This window comes from Caenorhabditis briggsae, assembly GCF_000004555.2.
Source record: "Caenorhabditis briggsae complete genome, chrII, whole genome shotgun sequence".
NCBI lineage: Eukaryota > Metazoa > Nematoda > Chromadorea > Rhabditida > Rhabditidae > Caenorhabditis > Caenorhabditis briggsae.
This window is the reverse complement of record NC_013486.2, coordinates 8,684,711-8,707,107: the sequence shown is the minus strand read 5'-3', so window position 1 is coordinate 8,707,107 and position 22,397 is coordinate 8,684,711. Positions and strand designations below refer to the sequence as shown.

Here is a 22,397-nt window from a genome sequence, read left to right as displayed (position 1 = left end):
TATTGTTGCATAATTCCAGAAATTAATTCTGCGAAGATAGATATCAAGGGAAAAGGCGTGAAAGAGAGAACTATTCAAAAAAGAAACAAAAAACCTGCCCCTTGTTTCAAGACATAGAATAAGAGAATTGAAATGGAAAACAAAACACAGATAAGGCTTATTTATTAGATGACGATTCAAAGATTTGCCATGAGAGGAGAAGATGAAACAGGACACATCTAACACAAAATGAACATCAGTAGTTTCAATTGAAATCTATTCGGGTCATTTGAAGCACGACTACATCTGTGTCACGCCTTGCACATAACTGTTCTGTTTATCCGGTCGGAAAACATTGAGAAAAGGAAAAAAGACGGAGAAGGATGTATATTTGCATAAAGTTCCTGGACTTGAATTTTAATTGAATGTAGATGTTACGGACTAGTTTGATTTCCATTTTTGGAAGGTACAGGTGGGAGTTGAGAATCCGGACTTGATTGTTCTGATGCCATGAAAGTGTGATGTCTGGTGTACAGTATCGGTCAATGAAATATGTAAAAAAAAGTATTTTTCAGTTTATTTTCGGCCATTTTGACCAGTTTCAGAAGTCTGTAGCTTGGCTGTCAAGTGTCCGTCCCTTAAAATGTTGGAGTATGTAAAACAGACTTAGATTGAAAGGTTTGAACTCACAAGAAATTTTCGAAATTCCTAGTTTCTCAACTATCTGCCAATGTCTGAAAGACACTCTTTTTGGCCAATTTCTGAATTGAAAATGGGGGAAAAGAGGTGTCTTTCAAAAATCGGCAAATAGATGAAAAACTAGGAATTTTCAAAAAAAATCTGTGTATGAAAAGTTGGCTGAAAAAATCTGAAAAACCTCGTTTTTGTATACCCTATTACCGATACTGTATGTTACCTCAACCAGCATTTTTTCAGGTACGTGGACATGATGACACCAACTTCAATCCTTGAGTACACCAAAGTCATCATCGCTTCTTTGGACTATACCAATGAAGGATTGACACGTGTGATTCTTCGAAAAGCTCTCACGTCTACATCGGAAGCATCCCGAAAATGGACGACTCGATATATGGCAGTCCTCGCTTCTTCTGATCTTCCGATGTTTTCCGATTGGGGAATCCAGTTGATGTTAAGACAGTTAGCAGACGAATCATCCAAGGTGGTCAGACACACTCTGCGAATTCTGAATAGATGGCTTCCCGAGCACCCGTCGAGAAATTTGAGAAAAGTCGAATGGTCGTTATTTGGAGAAGCAGGAGATCTTTTGAAGGCTCACATCTTTGCGATGGAATCAGAATGTGCAAATGATGAAAATGAAGTTAGAGATGTGACCAGATTCTGGATGAAGGAGTTTAACAAGACATATCTGAATATTATTGATGAGGCGATGAAAGAAATGATGTTCCATGTGAAGAGAAGTATTGACGGAAGCTTCTCAAGATCCAGTTCTGATCGTCCAGACACTTCTCTTGGTGTTCATGCTCCATTGCATCTTTTCGCAGCTCTCGGAGGTCACGAAACGGGAAGAAGAATACTGATAGATGAAAATGTGTGTGAAGATTTATTGGCAATTATCAAAAATGGAAAATGTTTCGAGGAAATAAAATCAAGTCTTCTGGCAATTGCTAGTCTTGGGAGTACCGATGGAGGATTTGAGATTCTTCCTCTTGACGCAGTGCCAACTGTTCTGAAAATCGCTGAAGAGCATGTTGTTCTAACAGTTCGTGGTATCGCATTCTGGGCGCTTGCTACATTTTCCCAATGTGTAGAAGGAGCGAAAAGGTTGGCAGCATTCGGATGGGAATCGAATCGATTCAGATATGCAATGGATATTGCAAAGGGAAAAGTATCAGAGGATGAACTGATGTTAAACAGTCAAACAGGTGGAACCGTTGCTGGAAGTGTTAGTTCATCATGGAGACCTTCGAGAAAAATTACTATTCAGCATAATCGGAACTCTTCAATGTTAGATGTAAGTTTCCCAAATTTATTTGTAAATCAATTAAATTTCTACTTCAGAGTCAAATCAATGTAAAGCAAAATCGTGCGAAATCTGAAAGTGCCGTATCGAGAAGAGGGCATAGCAAGGGACGACCGAGAAGCCAATCGGAAGGAGATATTGAGGAAAAAACACCAAAAAGGGAGTCCAGATTGGATTCTTTTCTCAGTCATCGGTTGTGGAATAGTGAGAAGTATCTGTATAAAAGTAGTGGAAATTCAGAGTGAGTCATTTCTTATCACAGTTATCACCAAGTAAATTTTACAGTAGCTCCAGCATTCCGTATCACAAACGAACTGGCACCAACTCTAGTTCCGGTTACCATATCCAGGAAGACGCTGCCCTTGTCGTCTTCTCATCTTCTAATCAGAATCCAGCTGATGACCCAATTGCCAAGTCAGCAGCCACATCAAGAATGTCAACGGACCGTCGAAGAGCCAACACTACGAATTCGTTGTTCGAAGAGGAGGAGGCTCCGAAAACAAGATCATCGACGGTCGCCAGATGCATTCGAGATGGATTGAAGATTACAAGTGATGAGTTGGAAGCAGAAGGAGTGCTAGCTGATACTATAATGGAACCTCACTTTTCGTGTCGATTGAGAGAAAAATATCATTTGACTCCATTTAGAGTTCGTGCGTGTTTGCATATCAATCGACATGTTGGAGATTCGGTTAGATACGTTTTTATGACAAGAGAAGAGGTAGGTTCAATAGAAACTCACAAAGACAAAAAAGTATTGCAAATTTCAGGAACGACACTTTGCCGACTACCGCCGTCAAGTACTACATGATCCATGGCTCTATAATGAGCTTCGAAAAGAAGACAACGCGGTGAAGAAAACTATCAATGTAGTTCCTCTTCAAACCGTTGCACTACCAACAGAAATTGAGATAATGTGTGGGAATATCTTCCCAGCAAAGCCTAAATCAGATCCAATATTTTCATTCCACGAGAATGATGATTCGGCAGAAGTAGAAGATCGCGGCGCCAGAACTGGCCATGGTAGAAGCGGAATTCACATCCAACCACACTCAGCGTATCGTTGTTTCCATTGCAGTAGTAATGAGGATACAGGTGAGAATTTAAAATTATAGCTTCGAAAAACACATTTTTCAGTGAGAACCTATCCACACCCAGATGCTCCGATGCTCCGGAAAGAAGTTCTGAGCCAAGTTGATATGTTGGAAATCAAGGAATATCCAGCGAAAAGATTAATTGGACTCCGTCTCTACCACCCTTGGCTATTTGAATGGCCTTGTATGTATGCTGATGTTTTGGAACTTCTTGATGAATATCGTTTCAAACCCCATTCGAGAGCTTTTCTACAACAAATATTCTATGATGCTCTTTTAATCTAATCAGTGTGTTTTATCCATGACTTTTTGTGATTTTAGTACTTGTTTCAGCTGATGTGATTGTGTCTGATTGTGATTAGAAAGAGTGCGTGTTTTTGTGAAGGATCATTCATGTTGAACAGTTAAAGAAAAGTTGTACTATTTTTGTGTAGAGGACAGAATTAAGTTTGAATTTCTGAATAAATGTGGTTTAGAATCGGGAATCCTTATGGGAAAATTGTCGGATATGAAATGGATTACTGTAGGAAAAAAATTATATAATCAAAACGTTTACTTTTTTACTCCGGTAGCGTAGATTCTCTCCACATGCAGTGTTTTCTGTAATAGAAGTCTATTAAGATTGAAGAATAGAAGCCCATATTCTTCTACTAAAGAAGCTACGGTAATTACTCTCCTCACTTGAATCTATCTATAATTTTTAAAGAATATTGACTCTAAACAGCTGGCAATATAATTCATTTACATTCACAATAGTTGGCGTTCTAGAACATTTTTCCCTGGAGCACATGTCGGTTAGGTCCGGTACACCGGTCCAGCAGGAATCGGAGTGTAATTGGTTGCGAGTTTAAGAGGAACAGACCAGAATATGTATTTTCAAGATACGGGAGAATTTGAACTCGAGTGCTATGAACAGAATACAGCTAATCCAGAAAGAACCGAACTGTGGCCAAACAGAAACTTTCGTGTGAGATTCTACGAGGAACCAAGAGAACAAGGTTTGCAATGTGGTGAAATTTTTCTAAGAGAAAGCAATTGAAGAGGTTTTGATATAATATTTAGTTTATTGATAGAAAAAAGTTATAATATTAGAAAAACAAATACAAGTAAAACACCGAAAGAAAGATAAACACAGAAACCGTTAATATTAGGTTGTTCAATAAGTCTTTGACACTTTTACTTCGGTCTATGTCGCTTATCCTATTTTGGATTTTTTCCAATTCTGTTTTCCTATTTATTAACATCACACATCGCATTTTCCAGGCACTATAAGAAATTTCCCCCAAACAGTGTAATGGCCGAGAACCAGCTCGATCAACTGCACATACTCAAAAGGTGTGTTTTGTCGATGTTTCTTCTCTCTCTCTAGAGCAACGAACCCTGGCGAACAAGATCCGACGTATTAGATGTAGGCACCATCTCTTGAACCACCATTAAGTTTTGGTTAAAAATATTTGGAGAAGGGAACTATAATCTAGAACATCAACCAATTCCGAAATTCCCTAGTCTCAGTATGGATGACGATATTTCGATGTTACTGAAGGAAGAGCCCCGAACTATTTCACGTGCAGTATCTTTGACAGTCCACCATCCCAATACATCGGTATCCAATAATGTTCACCAAACGGGAAGAGCTGAGGGAGTCGGTCGAATCGTTCCATACATTTTGACGGGATTACAGAAAAAGGTACGATGTGACCTGTCACTTTCACTCTGCACCAGGGAACCGACGAGGGACTGGATCAACAAAATATATATTGTAGGCTTTGAACGGGTACTGTATGTCAACCATGCCAGAAAGCACCAATGGGTCCCTGCAGAAGAAACGGCAGAATCTGACCCAAAAGGGAAGCTTCAAGAAAAAATCGGATTTTTTCGATTTGGTTAGACAGTGCTGGAGTAATATCTCGCAAGCTGATTCCAGAGTTCGGGAATGTTATCCAAATAATATCAAAGAATTGCGTTTCTATTCTGTCGTCTGATATTCGTTGTTACCTATGTGGAAGGTATAATTTAATCCTATCCAGACCTTTTTCTCCCTTATGATCGAGAGGTAAGAAACAAAACTGAAAAATTGTCCAAAACGAATGGAAACTTCCTTGCAGAAAAATCCAAATCATCCAATTTCTGTTCGAATGTTCCAAGACTGCGACAATTTATTTGTGATTAGGTCTGAGATTTTGCATGCTATAAATATTTTGAATCCAAATTCCAATGAATACAAGGATATCAATGGAAAACTTCTCACACGGAACTACGGATCGATTTGAATTCAGAGATTAAATCAAGAAAATCGATTTTCTTTTAGTCCCCATTCAACGTACCAAACATGCAGCTATCCCAATTCAAACACCTTTTGGAGACCACTGCATTCTGGCGGCAGATGCTCTTTTTGAAATTCTCAATCGATTGATTTTCTGTCATCGAATTTTCCAGAAGTTTCAGGAATCCACGTGGCCAGTTCTTTCGGCACATTTAGCTCAACTATCAGAATTCTTCAGTACAAATGAGGTATTTCATTTGTATTATTTTCAGAAAAATAATTTTTTAGAAATCTCCGTTCTTTGTTACCATGGGGAAAATAGAATCGATTGAAGAATCAATAATCAATTCTCTTGAAAATTACAAAAAAATACCCGCAAACTCAGTTCGGAATGCCAAAAAAGACGGATTCACTGTGAAGAACTTGAGAAATGAGCTCGTGAATCTAGGAGTCGCATCACTGTTTCCAGAGATTCAGGAGTATGCAGAAGCGGTGTATTCAGAAGTTTTCAAACTCAAAAAACAGGAATTTCTACGGACTTGTGATCTTTTTGACGCAGTTGAAAAGTGCCTGCTCCTCTGTATCTTCAAGAGATTCCCAAATGTAAATTACTATGAAGCGATCAAGTATTTGAATATTTGTTTCAGCTCCAATTGTTTCTTCATACTACAGATGAAACAGAGAGTTTTCGAATTTTCAGGGCGCATATATCGAATGGAAGAAAGTGGAAATAATGATTTCTATATTCCGAAATCACCGCTTGTTTAAAAAATATCAACATAAATACGCTCCATTTCAACGACTACAAATCGAGATAAATGGTATGATATCGATGGAAATGTTCTTGGCAGAAATGACCAAACAAAAATTCGATATCCACCTTCGAGAAAACATGCGTAATAAGAAGTTTATCACAATTTTGCAATGTTACGATTGGTATCTGAATGCCTGTTTGCAAGATTTAAAAGACTAGAAGAAGATACTTTTGACGTAGTGAAAGTGTTAAAAGAAGAGATTTCGTCTAAGATTCCGGTAGACACGAAGTTCTTAGAATCGATGAAACCGAAGGAATATCCCGTTGAAAGTGAGTCTGTTTTCGTCTCGGATACATTTTGAAAAATAGATATTTCAGAATTTATCAATAGTTGGGCAGAAAATAGGGAAGATGATGTTGATAAAAAGAAAAAGAAGAAGAAAAGTGCGAAGAAGAAGTTGACATGAATCAATCGAAGTGCTGTACAAAGTGTTTGAGAACCAGCGAAATGTGTAATGAAGCTAAAAAGGAGCTGAAAATGACACAGAATAAGCTGGAAAAGTATGAAAAGAAGGCGAAAAGAACGGAAGAAGTGGAGATTCAGATGAGAAAAATGGAGGTTGAAATGAAGAAAATGAAAAAGGAAATGAAAGAGAGAGAGAGAGAGTTGGAGGTGGAAAAGAAGCAGAAAAATATTGAAGAGCTAGAGTCAAAAGTATCCAAGCTAGAAGCAAATGAGATCAGGTTGAATGTGAAAAAGTTGTTTTTGAAAGATTCTGGAATTTTAAGAACGAATTTTCAGTCTAGACATCAACCAAAATGAAATGCAGACTCAAATAGTTGATCTAACATCTCAATTGGAGGATAAGAATCTGAAAATTGAAGAATTAAAAGATCATGTCAATCAGTTGAATCGCAGAGAGAAAATTTCGAATAACAAGATTTCAAAGAAAGAGAATCATGTTAAAAAGTGGAGTTTTCAATCAACTTTTGATTCAAAATCTGTTTTCCAGACTCCAAGAAAAGAATCAAGAATTATTGATCCGTAATTCGCACCTAGAACAAAGCAATATGAATCTTCTAGAAGAAATCACAGCGATTTCAAGAGAAGGTCTTGGTTCTCCGGAGGATCCTAAGAATCGATTATTGAGATTGGAGAAGATTTGGAATCGTATTCTCATGGATATCAATTGAAACATTCGAAGGAAATGGTTGAAAAGTGGGTTTTTGTCTCTGAAAATTTCAAAAAACTCGCTGGAAAATCTAAAAAAAAGACCTCGAAATTTACAGATGGAAATCCTGCACGGATTCAGTCACAATTCATCAAATCGCCGATTATGAAAAAGATCAATATGAAGGAAAAATGATGAAATATGTACATGAAGTGGAAATGAATATTCAAAAAATCAAGACAGTTAAAGACTGTTCTATCGTAACTCCGCTTCCAGAACAACCTGCATTTTCCAGTCGATTTATAAAACACTTCTGATAACATGATAAACACTTTATCAGTGTAGTCGAGTGTCAAAATATAATTCTGTTTTGGGAATTTGAGTTTACTATGTGCGTTGAAGATTTCTCAATATCCAGCTTTCACGCTATTCGACAAAAAAATTGTTTGAGATGTATTGCGTGGACTCAACAAGTTCTTGTAATTTTAAAAGCAGTGTTAACCATTTACACGTGAATTTCCAGCATTTTGTCTTATCAGTTTAAGAGATCTGGGGGAAAGATCTGGAGCAGAGATAAGAAATCGCTATAAAAGGAAATGGAATCTAGAAGAATCTCCATCGAGTATTACACTCCATAAAATCGCCATGGCTCAATCCGTCCCACCAGGAGACATCCAAACCCAACCAAACGCCAAGATCGTCTTCAATGCTCCATACGACGACAAACACACCTACCACATCAAGGTGATCAACTCGTCCGCCCGTCGCATTGGATACGGTATCAAGACCACCAACATGAAACGTCTTGGAGTCGATCCACCATGTGGAGTTCTCGACCCAAAGGAGGCTGTTCTCCTCGCCGTCTCTTGCGATGCTTTCGCCTTCGGACAGGAGGTACACTTGCTTCGATAGATGATTTGTATCTTACTCTAATTCTAATTTCAGGACACCAACAATGACCGTATCACCGTTGAATGGACCAACACCCCAGACGGTGCCGCCAGCAATTCCGTCGTGAGTGGTTCCAAGGAGACGGAATGGTTCGCCGCAAGAACTTGCCAATCGAGTACAACCCATAATTGGTCACAATTGATGTATTGAGCTCTTTTGTAATTGTTGTCAAAAAAGTTTCATATCTGATTTTCTTTATTTATTCAGTTTTCATAGCAAATGGTAACCGCAAAAAATGTGGCGATAGTTCAATAAGCACCGTCTACAGGGCTCACTTTTGACAATTCAGAACTCAGAACAATTCAGACAATTCAGAACTTTGGAACATCAGAATTTCAGAAATTTTAGGATTTTGAATTTCCGCTAAAAGTTTCAGGTCAACGGATAAACTAGGACAATGGACATAAGAACATAAGTATTGCTGGGTTGCAAAAATTAGAGCTGTGGAAGAGAAAATTGGGTCTCCGCTGCCATGGCCTAACTCCCGTAGTCAGCAAAGTGTTTTACTTCGATTTTTTCTCGATCATCGCCCGTTTTCTGGCAACTTTTTTGATTCAGAAAAATTTCGATTTCCGACTTGTCTGGAGGTTTTCAACACACAAGTTGTCGAAAATAAATAGTAATTGAGAAATAAGGACAGAAAATTACGGTTGTTTTCGATACGGGGATCATTGACCACGCCCACAAGCTTCCCTCGGTCATAGCTCCAACTTTCGCAACAATAATTCAGAAAAATGGTTATAGTTTTACCTACTTGTATTCCTTTTTGTTGGGTGTGAAACCAATTACCTTCTTTTTCCAAAGAACGTCTTCCACTTAAAAGTCAAGTGTTTTTGTGAGAAATCTATCATAAAAAGGAGTTCTAGACCTGGTAATTTTTCTGTATACTCTTCCCTCATCATGACAGATTCTAAAGTGAAATACTTTCTGAATGGAATCATAGTGTCTTGTACAGTTTCTATTGTCGTCGCTATCTTTGGATGTGGATACATCTTATCCGACATTTCAGATTTTCAAAATGTGATTCACGGAGATATGAAAGAATTTCAGGTCAGTTTTATCAAAACTCCCGAACAATAGAATTCAATCAACTTTCAGTTCTACTCATCCGATTCCTGGAGTGTGATGCTCAGTAAACAAACAATGGAGTTCCGAGTCCGAAGACAGTATCCTAGTCCTCCAGTAGGTGGTGGGGGCCAAATAGAAGACGGAACTTGTCAGTGTGCTGAGCAATCAACTGGATGCCCTCCTGGACCACCTGGGCAACCTGGAATTGTAGGACAGCCGGGCGATTCGGGAACACCAGGACAGCCCGGGCAGTCCGGATCCAGAGGAGGCACTGAAATGCACGAATCGATGAAAAATGAGTGTATTTCGTGTCCAACGGGCCCACCAGGAACTGTTGGACCGGATGGACCTCCAGGACCTCCTGGACCTAGTGGTAATCCAGGAAGTGCAAGTCCAGCAGGTCCAGCAGGACAGCCAGGACCACCCGGAGGCATTGGACCTCCAGGAGCAAATGGAAATCCTGGTTCTCCAGGAAACGCTGGACCCCCGGGAGAATCTGTAAGAACAATAACCAATCCACCTGGTCCGCCAGGATCTGCGGGTCCAATGGGACCGCCAGGGCCCTCAGGAAATGATGCACAGCTTTCCACTTCGGGACCTCCAGGACCTCCGGGACCCATGGGTAAGTTTCGAACTCGGAACAGACAGGATATCGAATTATCTTTTTTCAGGGCCACCCGGAAATCCAGGATCTGATGGTATTCCAGGAGTTAATGGAAACCCAGGATCGGACGGACCACCAGGAAGTGACGCTCAATACTGCCCATGCCCATCGAGAACTACTAATTTGGGAGTCATTGGGTAAGTAGTAATTGCCTGATATTCTCTAAAAATTCTAGAATTTAGGTATAAAAATGAAGAGCAGAATCCTGAGAATAGAAACCAACAAGAGTATGCTGTGGATACTTCGTTTGGGTTCTCGAAGAAGAAAATTCTGAGGATGAAGAAAATGATAAAGAAGCTCCACAAACAGTTTACATCAGCTATTGCCTAATTTGTCTGATAATTATCAATAAAAATGTTATTTATTGAATCATAAAGAGTTTTAAAAATAGTTATGAATCAGCAGTCTTTGGAAGTTCATCTGTCGTGTCACTGCTGGATGGTGTCTTTTTGAGCTTGACAATTTTAGATGGTGTGCTTGACGCTTCTCCTTTCGACTCCTCCACAACCACTTGCTCTGAAATGATTTATTACTCTTCAACACTTTTTTTTTCCATCACTCACCAACTTCTCCTTGGTCATTCAAATGCAATCCTCTATCAATTTTATGTCCCTTACACTCATGTTTCACTTTTGCCTTCTCATCAAATAGACAAGCTAAATGTAGAATGTTATTGATGTCTCCCTTGCCCTTCTCATTCCAGACTGTTCTCAAATTCATCGACGAAAACTCGTCTTCCTTGACGAATGCAGTGTCTTTCTGACCTATTACAATGTGATAAATGTTGTAGATCCAGCAATAATCGGATGGAACACGATGGCATTTTCCTTTGAATGTGAAATACACTTTGACTGTTTTATTAGGTTCAACCATCCCAACACGTGGTTTAACGAAGAAACATTTGGAAACTGGAGTGCGGATATTGAAGAGGATCATCTGAAAAAAAACATCGTAGAAGCTGATTGGACCCACGGATGTTCGGAACGGAATTCCGAATTCCGAAAATTCTGACCGGAATATTTCAGAAACTCTCTTTTTGAAAACCGTAATAACGTATTTCCTCTAATAGAAGCCCGCCCAAATCGACAACTTTGAGCTCAAATATATAATTTTTCGAAAGTGATATTGAAAATTAGTCAACTGATAAAATATTAATGATATTATGATGAACAATTTATCAGTTGAAAAATTGTTGATATTTCTCACAGGAATCGAGATAATTAAAAAACTAATTGGACTCAGGGATGTTCGGAACGGAATTGCGTATTCCCAAAATTCCGAAGCTCTTTTTTTTGGAAAAACAAAATATTCCGAATATTTCGTAATGATGAAAATCGGAATATTCGAATTCCGAAAAATTCCGAATATGCCATTTCGAACATCTTTTGGACATATTCAGAAAAGTTCATACATTTTTAGTGGGATTCTTTAATTCTACATGATCACAAGATCGTCCTGTCAATTCTGTAAGTCCACAGAAAACAACGAATTTCGTTGGTGTCGTCAGAAGTGATTTTCCATCTGAATGAAGCTTCAAGAACTCTTCTACCACTTTTCCTTGATGTATTACAAATGGAGGCTCTGGCAAAAAAAATTATTTCATGTGGTACCGTATTCCTTTGAGAGTAGTTCTCCCAAACCGTAAACTTTGAGCCCATATATTCCCATTTCCTGTAAGAGATATCAGAAAGTGGTCAACTAACAAAATGCCTATCATAATATCAGAAGTATTTTATCAGTTGACACTTTTTTGATATCTTCCACAGTAATCGAGATACCGTATTTCCTCTAATAAAAGCCCACCTCTATTTGAAGCCCACTCTCTAATAGAAGCCCATGGGCTAAATTTCGGAATTTCAGATTTTTAAAATTTTTAGAAATTTTTTCCGGAATTTCGAACTTTGAGATCACAGAATCACAGAATTTCATAAATTCGTAATTTTGGAATTTAGAATTGCAGAATGAAAATAACCAATTTTCCAGAACACTAAATTTCAGAAGTCTTATCTTTCAAATTGTCAAATTTCTGAATTTTTGGAATAAAAATTTTTTGAAGACAAATCATTGAAGAATAGAAGCCCACCTCTAATAGAAGCCCACCCCGAGATCAAGGTTGAAAAATAGAAGCCCATGGGCTTCTATTAGAGGAAATCCGGTAATTGAGCTCAAAGTGGACAGTTTTGGTGGGCTTATATTAGAGAAACTCACTAGGAAAACTACCATGTGTAACATCTTGCATATCAATTTATCACTTTATGACCCACTGGTCAGCTAAGAATACATTTTTTGATTGGTTTTTATTGCTCCACGATGTGTTACGTGGATGGTCGCACCAGAATATTTGGAATCACGACCTCAAAAAGTTAGGAAACTGAAAGAAAAGCAAACAAATTCATTTAAAGCATTCAAAGTAATCAATGTCTAAGATCAATATTCTTTTTTAAGCAACATTTCCAATAATCTGTAAAATGGGATCATCAGTTTTTGAATGGGTTTTGACCAGTATTTGACATGCTTCTGGGAGAGTCTCATCGTTTCCAGTTATTGAATGCCAATCGGAAATGTCATCAGCATGCCATTGAACATAAGCTTCAACGATTTCAATGGCCGACTTTGATTCCTCTTCTCCACACATCTGAAATTTTGAATGATTGAGCTACAGTAATCCACCAAACTCCCTCACTTCTTTAACAACAGGAGCCATACAATTCATATAACACGACTGAAACCTGCATAATTTATCCAGTTCAGTCTCATACGTGGCAAGATCAGAAGACACAAAAATCTGATTCTGGTTGTTGGGAGTAGTCTGTTTCAAACGATCAGTTCGAACAATCTCTTCATGACATTCATGATCACATTTTAGAAATGTTATGGGTTCTGTCTAGAAAGATTAAGATTTCGAAGATGGTCAGAATAGGATGGACTCACTTTTGCTAGACATTTCAGAGCTTTCTCAAACAGACTTCTTTTAAATAGGCAGACAAAGTTCGAAGGAGAGAAAGAGTTTTCAGCAGCCTGGAATTGTTTGAATTTGAAGTTGTTGAAGAATAATTAAAAAAATTTGAAGGATTTTTGAAAACCGATTTGAATCCTTTTGTGTCACATATCGATTTCATCAGTTCTATTATTCTGGTACAAAAAACCGGGGTTGTGGAAGCTCCCACAACGACAACTACCGTAACCTAAAAATATGTTTATTTTTCGGATTCATTATTTCGATTTTCGTGCGTTTTCAGTCAATCTTCTCATTATCAAACAAAACAGAAAAATCGACAGGAAGCAGTAAAAAAATGAGATAATAATTACGGAAAACAAAACTATTTTTAGGTTACGGTAGTTGTTGTTGTGGGACCTTTGGCCACCGCTCCCGGTTTTTCTCGTCCACAGCTCTCGTATACAGATTTTTGGACCAGAAGATTTTAACTTTTGCACTCTTTTTTTTCCTTTCACATCTTTTCGTTTTTTTCCAAAATTGCCTTACCGTATAACCTGTAATACATATAAGGGCCCCGCTACTGTCAAGTTTAAGTTCAATTATCTCAACTCTCATGCAAAATATAAACAATGTGTAAACTATAAAATTGTTTGTGATATCATGGTATACAATTTATCAGTTGACAACTTTTTTATACCTTTGACAGGAGCCGAGATAAATTGGACAAAGTTAAAAGTTAGGGAGCTCTTCTATTACAGGTTTTACGGTATTTTCTAATTGAAAAAAACTAACATAATCGTTGCACCTTTCGGAAAAACATTTGGTTTTCTGTTCTGACAATTTACAATATAATTGAAATGAGGAACTTTCCAAAACCACCGGATGAAATGGAAAATCGTAGAATTCCGACAACGATTGGTTGAGAGTATACTCAAACTTCGCTCGGTATTCCTCTTGGCATTCCTAGAAAATTGATTTCTTATATTTCACGAAAAAAGATGACCTACTCCAAAACACTTTGCATCTGTCATATTTCCGTCTGTTATCAACATGAAATCTCTTTTGAATCGGGTTTGATAACATGTGGAATACAGTATGAGCACATTGAAAAAGTAGAATAATGCAAAAATCAATGATGACGATGAAAAGTACATCATATCATTAGGGAAATTGTGAAAAATGCGCGTTTTCGATGAGGTTGGCGGAGGAGAAAAGAAGAGGTGACGACACTCGAACCAGACGAACTGGACGATGACCATGTTCTCCCTCTCTCTTCATTCTTATCATTTCATCAGCTTTTCCTTTCTACTCCAGATGATGATTAGACGCAAGATGAGGCTTGAGACATTGATGGAAGGAAAGTCGCGAATAAAAATGATTCATCAATGATTTCATTCCACCAAAGAAACATTTCGATATAAATACTACAAATATGCCCGGAATTGAACACAGAGGGGGGAGGGGAGAGAAAGAGAAAAAGGCACGAGATTTTTGACTGGGAGAATGAAAAAAGCAAAAAAAGAAACATGATATGGAACGATGTCAGACAGGTATAATTATGGTTTCGGGGTTATGGCTCACAGAGAGAAAAAAGCGAAGGAGATAACGGGGGAAGTTTCTGACAATACGCGGAATTATTTACAACCAGTGATGGGATAGAATATAAAAAATGAACAGAGAAGGGAAATAGAAAATATGAGATTGATTAAAAGTATGGGGAAGCAAAAAAAAAGAAAAACAGAAAGAAAACTAATCTTAATGATTCGAGCGAAAAATGAATATACACATTATGGAACAGTATCAGTGAAGGGAGAAAGAGAAAAAACAATTATAAAAACAAAACAAATAACGATCTAAAAATCTAGCGAATTTTTAGGTGAGACAACGGTAGAAGTTGTCTTGAAGGCGATATAAGACAACAGCGATTTCGCCAAATCCAACAGATTGATGAAGATGAAGTATGTTATGAAGTTGGCGACGAAGAGGAGCTAGATCAACCTTCCCGTGCTTCTGGATTAACTGATCGAAGAGTGAATCGATCTGAACACCAATAATTAATTTCATGATTTATGAGAACCTTAACTCACCTCTGTTTCAGTACTGGATTTAGTGATGTCCCCAACGATTTTCTTGATAAGATCAACAGGGATATCACAAACAAGGACTTCAATCTTTGTCTTGGGAGCGAACCGGACCGAATAGTCATGCAGATGGCTTTTGACTTGGTTCTCAAATCTTTTCTTGTCTTTCAGTTTATGACTCTTTTCACTGAAGATCACATTGATATTGGCTGTTGTGGCGCAGAGGTGGGGGACACGATTGTTATGCGTATTATGTGTTGACGAAGAACTTCTGTAATGTCTAACGGATTGTATGAGATTCTTAAATTCAAAAACACATACTTTGCAACTGGGGTATGAAGATATTCATCGTGATGACCGGCTTCTCCTGGTGTGCCCATAGAAGGCATTTGGGTTCCAATTGGAGTCATCGGAGTGGATAGACGGAACGAGTGATTATTAGTCAGATTTATAGCTGTGTCCATATCCATTACATCCGATATACCAGTTTCTGTTTTGATTATAATTTCCATCTCTTCGTTACAAACGGCTAGAATGTGAGAGATGGAGGCACGCGAGCGATGTTCCTGAAAACTTTTAATAGAACGACTATTCAGTGATTAGCATACTTGTGGAAAAGATGGCCGGGCTGAGATTTTTCTGAAAACGGGCCGGGCCGGGCCGGAAAAATTACACGTGGCCGGCCCGCGGGACGGCCCGCTTTTTGAAAATTTCGAAACTTTAGAGCAAATCATCATTTTTCAAGATGGATTTCTCCTTAATAAATAAAAATCCACACTAGAGGACGATTCTGTCAAAAAAAAAACTGTTTTCAGGTCGTTTTTAGAAAAAAATTTGATCCTTGGCTTAATGAAGTTTGATTTTTTTCTAAAAATTCAATTAAATTGACTTTTTCGGATGGTTGTATGCATTTGGATTAATATTTGTGCTGTTAAAAATATATTGGCACATTTGAAAAGTAACATTTTCGAAAAGTTGACCTAGGCGGGCCGGGCCGGGCCGTGGGTTTTGAGGCAAGCGGGCCGGCCCGGCTTGGCCCGGCCATCCAAATGTATGGTGATTAGATAACTTACGTTCAACGATTCCAAATCATCTACAGCCATATGGAAAACATCAGCTTCGATATTCAAACTCCATAGTTTCTTGGCAATTTTGAACTTTTCAGTAATCAGATTGCTCCCATTCGACTGAACCAATGAGCAAATCAAAACCTTGCAGTGAACAGGAGAATCCATATTCTTGTTAGAGATCTCTCGCATCATAGCCAACGTATCCATTGCCACACCAAATCCACAGATGCAGAGGGGAACTTCAAAGACGATATCTCGAGGATGACGTTCACGAAGAAGAGCAGAATCGTATCGACCGCCGGCTAGTATCGTTTGTTGCTTCTTTTTCTTACCGACCGAATTCGTTGGCTTCTCTACTTGAAGTTGGAAAATGAGACCATCGTCAAAAGTTCTAGGCCGATAGCACGTTTGTGAATCGTAAACGATGTCGATGTTCTCTAATTCCGTTGAACGACAGAGTTTGAATGTTGCAATAACCTCTTGAAGATCATTGATGGCTTTGTCAGCGAGACTTCTGGCTTCGTCTGCTTTCAGCTTGTTCCGGAAATTCGTCACTTTCTCTCTGAAAGCAATGAAGTTGTTCTCCACGGGAATCAGCATTTTTGTGATGATATTGGCAGCCTGCTCTCCAATTTTTGGCGATAATGACTCCATCTTTTCCTTGTGGGAGAGTTGTCGATCAGCTACTGAAATACAATGTAGAACATCGAGAAGTTCGAGTCGAACATCATCCGAAAGCTTCAAATGACGGATTTGTGCTTCGAGTAGCTGGGCGTGACCGATTTTTAGAGTGAGTTTCATTCCTGGGAGCGATTTAGAAATGAGTTCACATGCGACAAGAAGAAGCTCAGCCTGAAACAAATACATTATTCTATTCTTTCAGATAACTAATACAAACCTCCAATGACGTTGAAGAACTCTGTGGACCTATGCTATCAACACAACACTCCCATTTCTCATGCGGATGCACATTCTTTGTGTTCGCAGAGTAGACACGTCCAAAATTGAATCGTTTCATCCGATGAACGCTGTTTCGCACACAATATCTCACAAAATTCTGCCGCAAATCCATAGGAAGAGCCACCGGAAGACCGCTTCTGTCTAGAAACTCAGCAGGCTTCGTTCTCACGGACGCAGCTGCCAATGCAGTCGAAACAGGCATCAGGGTGTGAGTATGGACTTTTTCAAAGGCGTGAGTCTTCAAGACAGCGCAGAATTCTGAACGAAGGGTTTCAACAAGCATTTCACGATTGCTGTTTCTGAATCGGTCTTGACAGATGTCGTTGTCATAAACATAGCTAGCAAGTGGAGAGACATCTCCGTTAAATTGTTTCTCAACAAGCCACTGATTCATTCGACAGTCTCTTTTCTTCACAACCTTCTCCGCGAGCGATCGGAACGTAGCATCTTCTTTTGTGTGCATTGGGAGATCCTCATCATTCAGAAGATCTTCAGCAGTTGGTCTGAGATCTGGTTCCCGTTGGAGCATCGCTTCCACAGTTTTTCTTGCCAGAGAAGCCATCGCAGGAGCCAACGACTTTCCAAAATCCGCGGGAATCTTAATATGATCTCTAAGATTGTTCAGTGTTGAAACTCGTTCCATTCCAGGAGCCAACGGGCGATAGAACATTTCGAACAAAACAACACCCGCACTGTAGATGTCGATTTTGGAAGTGTACGGTGTTGTTTTCTGATCGCTTTTGGCTTTGGCATCCACAAACAACTCGGGGGCCATATAAAGTTGAGTACCGATGTCTCTTGTCTGTTGAATGTCGTGTCCTTTGGCCCCAGGCGGAGAAAACGTGGCTTCTTGACTGTTGCTCTTTTCAGCTCCAGGAGCGGAAGCCTTCACAATCGAATTCATCAATTCAAATGTTGCTAGTCCGAAATCTCCAATTTTGACTCCACCATTCGATGTCAAGAAGATATTCATTGGTTTGATATCTCTATGAATCATTTTGAAGTCGTGCATGTAATTGAGTCCACAGAGAACTTCTGAGAAAATTCTCCAAACTTCAGTCGGGTCGGTGTACAACGTTTTTGTGTCATCGATGTACTGACGAAGCGCTTGACGATCGCAATATTCCATTTGAATGCATAGAATCCGTGGATTACGTGGTGGAGGAATATCGACTGTCAGTTCCTTCATCGCTGGCGATTTCTCAGATACCTCCTTTTTCTTCTCTGAAGCTCCTTCGAACACAATTTGAGAATCCTCATCATCTACCGTAGTGTTTCTTCCGAATACACTGTCGTCTTCGGATTGTTTCGTTTCGAGATCACACGATTCTTCCTCTTCCTCCTCATCTAAATCATCCGAACTTTCTTCTTCTTCCTCATCCTCTTCACTCTCTGCATCCCAATCAATATCACTGATATCGGCGTCGTTTAATTCAGAAGATCCTTCGGAGAGATGGACCAATCCTCCATTTGGTGTTCTCTGTTTGTCACTTTTCGTTCTGCTGCACTTGGGTGTTGCAGACCACTCTTTTGCTTCTGCTTTCACGATTTCCTTCGACATTGTTCTTAGGTTCGGAGGTATCAAAGAATCTCCTCCACCTAACAGATCTTTCTCGCAGCTTTCCGACAGTTTTACAGACTTCAGTCTCAGCCTCTTCACAACTTTTTCTTTTCCAGGAATCGGCACTGCACCCATAAAGGAACTCTCGTCGAAACTCTCTTCCACAATCGGAATCAGCTCTTCGAACCATGAATTGTAATAGCGAACCATGTTTGGATGAGAAAACTTTGCTAGGATTTTGGCTTCTTTCGCAATTTTTCGATTCATTTTCTCGCTGCCCGCATTCAATGGAATCCGTTTGATAGCGTAATCCGTACTGTCCATCTTGTTTCGCACTAAAACCACATCACCGAATCCTCCCTTTCCAATGACTCTGATGATGACGTTATCTGATAGCATTCGGCCTTCTGGATTCATTGCTCCACCAAATGGTGTGAAGATGTTCTCACTTTGAGATTGGCATTCCTCTGGAAATTAAGTTTCTTCAGAAATCAGTGTTGTTAAATATCAAACCTTTCAAGAAAGGATCCTCCACTAACTGATCAATGTTTTTGACTTCCTGACACTTCTTAATAAAACTCATGAGCAGATTGGTTCCAGCTTGTGTTTGACTAATTTGTGTTGGTGTTGGTCCTCGGCGAGAGTAGTTCGAACCGCATTGCTGAAGCTTATAAATTGATTAGTACTTTGCCGTCAAGCTATATTCACATACCGAGAGAACGAGAGTATCTAGAAGCGTGCCCAAATCGAATAAATCTTTTTTGCGTCGTTCGTATTCCTTCTCGAGTTCAGTGATCGGTTCGATTTCTTGTTTTCCCGAGCAAATAGTAGAGAAAAGTTTCGACAAATCCAACAAAGGACCAAGTGACCCGAAATCAGAGAATCGAAAAACACAATCGCCGGTACTGTTCCTAGTCCAAACACAAGTCAGTGTCAATCGCTTATGTGTCATTGAAGCCTCGTGAAGATAGCGAAGACCACAGATGGCTTGAACAGCCAATAAGCGGAGAAGATTCGGTTTTGGTACAACCAATTCGTACGTGTCCAAAAGACTCTCTTCCGATGGATAGATCTTCTGGGCGACGTAAAGTTGCATGAGTATGGAATCCGGCGTAGTACTGATTTTCTGCTGATGGACGAATGCATATTCAACAAGATTCTGATCGAGCCCTTTGATTTCACATAACTTCTTTATGTCATTGTAAACTCGATCAAACTTTTGAATGAATGGTTCGAAGTCTCGTTTTTTGTTTTCCGAGGAGCTTCGTCCTGTTGTGTAACGGAATGTCCATTCAGAGATGAGAAGTTGAGTGCTCTGGAAATATTTCTTGTGAAAATCGCTTTCTTGTACGCAACATGACTACAGTTCGTTGAAAAAGCTCACCTCCCAAAATCCCATCCACTCGTGACAAGCGTTACTTGGTTTTTGACGTTTCACAGGAATATTAGAAAGCACAACGATCCGTCGACCTCCAATGATCCTGGTCTCTCCTTCTGGCCTTGTCCCATCTAACGTCTTCTCCAACTCGATCGCATTACGTTGTCGCATCTCCTCCTCCAACAATTCCAGCTCTTTTTGTTCCGTGTCCTGTCGCCGCCGTTCCGAAATTCTCTGTAAATAAAGTCGTATAAACTGTCGAAGAGAGGCAACGATTGTTTTTTTTCTATGAATGTGCTTCTCGTGATATAAAAAAGGAAAGAGGGAGAAGAAACAGGACACAAACAATAAGCACATAAATTTGCATCGATTCTCACATACTTTCTTTTCAGCCTCTGTCCTTGCCTTGTTTGCCAGCATATCATCGTGAAAACTTCCGGTGGTGGTATGTGGGTTATGGTCCGCAAGAAACTCGCTGACCCGATTCGCGAGATCCATGATCACGACATCTTCTTTGAGCTCTTCTACCCGTTGTCTGAGGATGTTCAGCAAGTTTTGAGCGTCATCATTGGAGATTCCTCGTGGTTCATGCAACTCGACAATGGGCTTTCTGAAGAAAATAAGGTGATAAAATTAGGATTTTTCCAACGATGAGGTTTGTTTGCACTATGTGAAAAACCAACCTCTTTGGATACTCTTCCGAGCACTTTACCCGAAGAACGACACTCAAATTACTTTTCGCATTCTTTTCATCATTCAGAAGACACGATTGAAGCGGTTCGCAGTAAATAGAGACATCATTTGGCTGCCAGACCTGTCAAGATTACGGTAGTTTAAAACTTGTCCAACGTTCACCTACGTTCCAAACATTATGAACTGCGAAGTTTACCTGCCCACTATACATTGACTCTACCACCGCCCTCTCTGATGCTTGTATCTGTTTGTTTTCATCGTGGTCGCTGGTTGTTGATGGTCCAGTGGTCATCACCTGAAAACTTCCAAAAAGTGAGTAAAATAAGTGTATAGGGCTCAAGGTCAACATTCATCGGGAGAAAATCAATTTTCGAATCACGCGGTATGCTAGCTGCCATTATAAAACCAAGCGACAGCAAGAGACTAATGGCAGAATAGCGATAAACGATGCTTCTTTTTCAGACGACTGTCATGAATCGCTGCGAAGTTTTCTCTGCGGACGCAATGTGGCGTCGATTATAGCAGTTGCGTACGCCGTCTACTTTTAGGCGGTTTTTCAAATTTAGTTTTCTGGGTTACTAGTTTCGTAATATTCTGAAGATTTTTCGATATTTGGGTCAAACATTTAAAAGCAAATTGATAAAACAACACAATAATATACAGCGTAAACCTCACGAAAAATCATTCATTATAAAAAAACACCGAAAACTAAAAGTTATTGTTAAAGATTTTCAAAGCGACAGTAATAACAAAGCCTTCGAGTAATGGCAGACGAGACATCAAAAACTCCTTATAATAGTATCTATGAGACTCTGAACCCTGTGAGTAACATGTAGAAGATTAGTAAAGATTGGGGAGTTTATTCAGAAGAACCAGAAGTCAGATGCTGAATTGGTTTGCTGTAAGCACGGATGCCAGTGCGCATATGGTCGGAAACCAGTTGAGAATCAATACGTGAATCTTCCATCTCCAAGCAAGGAGCAACAAGTCGCTGAGAAGCTGACAGCCAAGTTGGAAAAGCTGAAAGTGAAGGAAGGGAAGATAGGAGGATCGAAGGAGAAAAGAAAGAAGGAGAAGAGACAGCAACCACTGGCTGAGGATAGCCATGCATACGAAATGATGGGTCCACCAACTGAAGGATCAACTGCCACTTCTGCTCCAATCACTACAGAGTCTCTGGAGAACAACGTCAAATCCGACAACACTTCTTATTCAGCCTACATAGGTGTTCAAAGTTCTGCTGATGCTGAGACTCATGTGACTCGTCGTGGAGAATTCGCTCTCTACCATCTCTCTGAACCTGGAGCATGCATTGATAACTTGACTCCAGGTCTTCCACTGATGCTCGTCTACTATACCACCACCAAGAAACACCGTCATTATCCCGTTCGCTCTTCTGGTTCCAACGGAGAAGTTCATTACTTTGTCGATTGTGGATATCCGATCGTTCGCAAACACTTCTCGTTGAACCAGTTGGTTCAGTATTATCGGGTAAAGAAAATTAAGATTTTTCTTTTCTGAAAAACCAGAAAACAAAAAATCAAAAAATTTCAGACTTTTGGATCGATCCAAATCAATCCAGATGACACTTGTGCCGAGGCATTCTCGTGGTGGTTGGAATAGAAAAAGTGAACTTATGGTGTTTTTTCTTCGTGGAAGTAGAATGAATTTTTAAGACATGTTATTTTTGAATGTCTTTTTCATTTCCAGAAAATGAATATTTTATTAATTTTGTTTATTTTTCTTTTACCGATTTCATCAAAAGCTGA

At 39.4% G+C, this 22,397-nt stretch overlaps 9 protein-coding genes across 9 annotated transcripts in view; 6 read left to right on the top strand and 3 right to left on the bottom strand.

Annotated features, from left to right (window-relative positions):
- Positions 1-3,360, top strand: part of CBG02786 — a gene marked incomplete at both ends in the record, with an annotated part of 3,968 nt that extends 608 nt beyond the window's left edge. Inside the window, 5 exon segments of the mRNA XM_045242423.1 lie at positions 916-1,972; positions 2,020-2,222; positions 2,267-2,702; positions 2,716-3,076; positions 3,119-3,360. Coding sequence (XP_045092208.1) covers positions 916-1,972; positions 2,020-2,222; positions 2,267-2,702; positions 2,716-3,076; positions 3,119-3,360 — 2,299 coding nt within the window.
- A 583-nt stretch (positions 3,361-3,943) lies between these two features.
- Positions 3,944-6,072, top strand: CBG25603 (the record flags this gene model as incomplete). Its single annotated transcript, XM_045242422.1, has 3 exons — positions 3,944-4,073; positions 5,384-5,586; positions 5,986-6,072. The coding sequence occupies 3 exons, from the start codon at positions 3,944-3,946 to the stop codon at positions 6,070-6,072; spliced, it is 420 nt and encodes a 139-aa protein (XP_045098139.1).
- A 528-nt stretch (positions 6,073-6,600) lies between these two features.
- Positions 6,601-7,141, top strand: CBG02787 (the record flags this gene model as incomplete). The annotated part of the gene is made up of 2 exons (XM_045242421.1): positions 6,601-6,836; positions 6,895-7,141. 2 exons carry the CDS (start codon positions 6,601-6,603, stop codon positions 7,139-7,141), a joined length of 483 nt encoding a protein of 160 aa, XP_045092207.1.
- A 768-nt stretch (positions 7,142-7,909) lies between these two features.
- Positions 7,910-8,365, top strand: CBG02788 (the record flags this gene model as incomplete). Its single annotated transcript, XM_002630985.1, has 2 exons — positions 7,910-8,158; positions 8,210-8,365. 2 exons carry the CDS (start codon positions 7,910-7,912, stop codon positions 8,363-8,365), a joined length of 405 nt encoding a protein of 134 aa, XP_002631031.1.
- Positions 8,366-9,115: 750 nt separating this feature from the next.
- Positions 9,116-10,277, top strand: Cbr-col-86 (the record flags this gene model as incomplete). The annotated part of the gene is made up of 4 exons (XM_002630986.1): positions 9,116-9,265; positions 9,314-9,905; positions 9,955-10,084; positions 10,130-10,277. The coding sequence occupies 4 exons, from the start codon at positions 9,116-9,118 to the stop codon at positions 10,275-10,277; spliced, it is 1,020 nt and encodes a 339-aa protein (XP_002631032.1).
- Positions 10,278-10,338: 61 nt separating this feature from the next.
- Positions 10,339-10,883, bottom strand: CBG02790 (the record flags this gene model as incomplete). Its single annotated transcript, XM_002630987.1, has 2 exons — positions 10,339-10,463; positions 10,511-10,883. The coding sequence occupies 2 exons, from the start codon at positions 10,881-10,883 to the stop codon at positions 10,339-10,341; spliced, it is 498 nt and encodes a 165-aa protein (XP_002631033.1).
- Positions 10,884-12,387: 1,504 nt separating this feature from the next.
- Positions 12,388-14,042, bottom strand: CBG02791 (the record flags this gene model as incomplete). The annotated part of the gene is made up of 5 exons (XM_002630988.2): positions 12,388-12,582; positions 12,631-12,831; positions 12,879-12,965; positions 13,678-13,848; positions 13,893-14,042. The coding sequence occupies 5 exons, from the start codon at positions 14,040-14,042 to the stop codon at positions 12,388-12,390; spliced, it is 804 nt and encodes a 267-aa protein (XP_002631034.2).
- A 715-nt stretch (positions 14,043-14,757) lies between these two features.
- On the bottom strand, positions 14,758-20,920 carry CBG02792 (the record flags this gene model as incomplete). Its single annotated transcript, XM_045242420.1, has 11 exons — positions 14,758-14,925; positions 14,973-15,237; positions 15,288-15,532; positions 16,040-16,888; positions 16,935-19,024; positions 19,071-19,224; positions 19,270-19,872; positions 19,942-20,190; positions 20,317-20,545; positions 20,619-20,749; positions 20,825-20,920. 11 exons carry the CDS (start codon positions 20,918-20,920, stop codon positions 14,758-14,760), a joined length of 5,079 nt encoding a protein of 1,692 aa, XP_045092206.1.
- Positions 20,921-21,392: 472 nt separating this feature from the next.
- On the top strand, positions 21,393-22,251 carry CBG02793 (the record flags this gene model as incomplete). Its single annotated transcript, XM_045242419.1, has 3 exons — positions 21,393-21,449; positions 21,496-22,119; positions 22,183-22,251. The coding sequence occupies 3 exons, from the start codon at positions 21,393-21,395 to the stop codon at positions 22,249-22,251; spliced, it is 750 nt and encodes a 249-aa protein (XP_045092205.1).
- Between the last annotated feature and the right edge of the window lie 146 nt (positions 22,252-22,397).